This window comes from Alexandromys fortis, unplaced genomic scaffold (assembly GCF_014885135.2).
Source record: "Alexandromys fortis isolate MF-2015 unplaced genomic scaffold, M_Fortis_MF-2015_v1.1 scaffold_907, whole genome shotgun sequence".
Classification (NCBI taxonomy): domain Eukaryota; kingdom Metazoa; phylum Chordata; class Mammalia; order Rodentia; family Cricetidae; genus Alexandromys; species Alexandromys fortis.
Window position 1 is genome coordinate 6,978 of NW_026068787.1, and position 2,912 is coordinate 9,889.

The 2,912-nt window shown below is 44.3% G+C and overlaps 1 protein-coding gene across 1 annotated transcript; it reads right to left on the reverse strand.

Moving 5' to 3' along the window:
* Nucleotides 1–1,622: 1,622 nt before the first annotated feature.
* On the reverse strand, nucleotides 1,623–2,734 carry LOC126496045 (creatine kinase U-type, mitochondrial-like). The gene has a single exon (XM_050133623.1). The coding sequence runs from the start codon at nucleotides 2,633–2,635 to the stop codon at nucleotides 1,715–1,717; it is 921 nt and encodes a 306-aa protein (XP_049989580.1). The 5' UTR covers nucleotides 2,636–2,734; the 3' UTR covers nucleotides 1,623–1,714.
* Between the last annotated feature and the right edge of the window lie 178 nt (nucleotides 2,735–2,912).

Below are 2,912 nucleotides of genomic sequence, written 5' to 3' on the forward strand. Positions count from 1 at the left end.
ATCGATTGGGGTATGATATATGGTCACTACACAACCATGACTTTTTTCTAGTATTAAGAAGAAGTTATAAAAAATAAACTTTCTGTCCTTTTTGCAACAAATGTCATAAACCACTTGAGGAAACCATGACCAATTGAAATATAGAAAGGTGAAGCCCAGGCCCAGTGGATACATCTACAAAACACTCCCATACCTAAGTCTCAGGGAACCTTGCAGAAAAGGTGACAGAGAAGATTGCAAGAGCAAGAGGTTCCAGGGAGATTCTCCTTGCACTGAGACAGTCTCCTTGTGTTGTCAGAAGATACATTCACAAATCTTTAACAACATGACTTCCTAATGCTTAGCTCATGTTTGGGTGAACTAAACAAGGATGACACCAAGTGGATAGGCCAGACTTAACAGGAAAAGAAAGACCCATGAGGTTTCAACCCTACACAAAGAACTACAGACAACAGAGGACAGCTACAAGCAGAAGAGTTGGTCTCCCCTAGGGAAGAGCAACTTTATTTTTCATTGACAAATGGTCAGACCTGAAAACATAGGTAAAAGTAACATTGTAACGACAACAGATTATATTCAGGAATATAAATGTATGTCTATATTTGTATACAATAACAATTAATGAAAAAGAAGTTATTAATTTCAAGTAAAATGGGAGGGGTATCTAAGAGTGTTTGGGGGGAGGAGAAAGAAGGGGAAATGCTGTAATTATACTATGATTTCAAAAAAATTTTTAAAAAGAAAGGCGTTAATGCCATTCTAGTTAGAGATCTTAGGAGCATAAATAATTGCTCACCTTAGGAAGTTGTAGAAACCAAAAAAAAAAAAAAACACAAATCCATTTTATCTTGATTAGCTCAGTATGCAGTATTTGCTATCTAGTGTGTGCATAGCATGGGAACTTGATAAAGAAGGCAGACATAGTCTTTCCTCACAAAGCAATTTTAATAGTCACTTATTAAGCTATGGCACACGGGAGACACCAAATTAGTAACGGGAGACTTAGAAAGTAAGGTGGGCGAAGGGGGCTTTAGAAAGTCCAAGGATGGGATTTGATACCTAAACAAGGAAGAGTTGAGTAGGTAGAACCTAGGTCATTAGATAATATTTTCAGAATCAGATACACAAGCCCCTGCTTATCTACGCAATGAGAAGATGATTTCTGCAGAGTTGTATTATAGACTCACAGATCAGATTTTAAGAGAAAGAAGATAAAGCTTACCCACACAGAAGAGGGGCCCAGAAATGTGGTATCCTAAAATTGTTATCCTATGAGCTTCTTTTTTTCTTTTTAATTACTTTATTTAAAATTAGTTTTTCCTATAATACTCTTGTTGTATTTTTTTTTCTCTCTCAAATGCTCCCAGGTCCTCCCCACTCCCCACCTCCCAAACTTGATGTTCTTTCTTAAAAAAAATGTGTAGATCCAAGCAAACTAACAACAACAAAATAGGATAAAGAAAATACTGTAACTAAACGAAACAAAAGAAAAGGTACACTAAAAATCCTGAAGTCCATTTTCACATTGGGCACTATGCATGTACACAGGACCTGCCTTGAAGTGTAATTGTTATAGCCAGTGCCACTCCACTGGCAAGAACTACTTTTCTTTTTTTTTTTCCATAATATGGAATCTTTACTAGGACAGGGAGTGAGGGGCAAGTAGAACAGGCCACCATTAAATATGCTTGATTCATTTGCTGGGGATGGGGAGTTAATGTTTGCCATGGACAAGAGGTGCGGGGATCTGAATATCCTGTCCTCTCTCCAGACGCCGTTCACAGTCAATCAAATAGTTCACTCCGTCGATGACCAGCTGCACCAGCTCCACCTCTGACTTGCCAAGTCGGTCCAGATTAGAGATGCCAAAGACACTGCCTGTGGCAGCGGTGTCCACGCCTCCTGTTCCGCGCTTTTGGAGTCTTAAGTTCTCCAAGATCTTTGGGAAACGGTTATCTTTGCTTAGCAGGGGCAGTTTGATGTGCACTCCTGCCCGAAGTCCAGTGCCCAGGTTAGATGGACAGGTCAGGATGTATCCCAAACGTTCATTCCACATGAACTCCCAGCCTCGTTCCTGGATCAGCCTCTCCACCTCTTTGAGGCCCCGGCAGAATCTTTCAAACACTCTCTTCATGTTGCCTCCTTTCTCCATAGAGATGACCCGTGTGTGGTCCTCCTCGTTCACCCAGATCAAGAAACTCTTCTCATTGTTGTGCCAGATTCCCCGGGCATCTGGCCAGTCTCGAGCCATTCCTGCTGCGGTCAACAATGGGGACACAGGCTTATCAAACAGAAAATGGTCGTCTATAAGCTGTTGCTGCTCAGCCTCCGTCATCTCACCGAGCTGATAGTATCGTCCAGCCAGGTCACCCTTCAGGCCGCTCAGTCCGTCCACCACCACACGTTCTACCTCTCGTCGCTCTGCCGGCGTGCAGGCTGGAGGCAGACTGAGTCCTCTGATGCTTCGGCCAGTTCTGACTCTTGAGGACAATACGTACCTCTCATCAAAGTAGCCGGAACGGATTTTACTGGCATCAAGGTCAGTGGTGTGCTTCATTGTTAGGGGGTCATATCCGTTGGGTCGCTCCTGGATCACAGGGTCAAAGAGTTCAGCAAATACCTCGTAGGGACTCATCTCCAGCCACCATGCCCACAGTCTTGATGAAGGGGTGGCCAGGGTTGTCCACGCCAGTCTGGATGCACTGATCTAGAGTCCAACCAGTGGGTGTGGTCTTGTCGCAGAGCCGTGCATAGACTGCTGGGGTCAGGTGACTGGCCATGCAGCTGTTGTGCTTTCGGAGGTCTGGGTACTCAGCGCTTGGGGGATACAGTCTCCGTTCACTGGCGGCTCGTACAGATTCCGGGCGGAGCAGAATCCCAGCGGCGAGAGACCCAGCTCCAGCCAAAGCCAG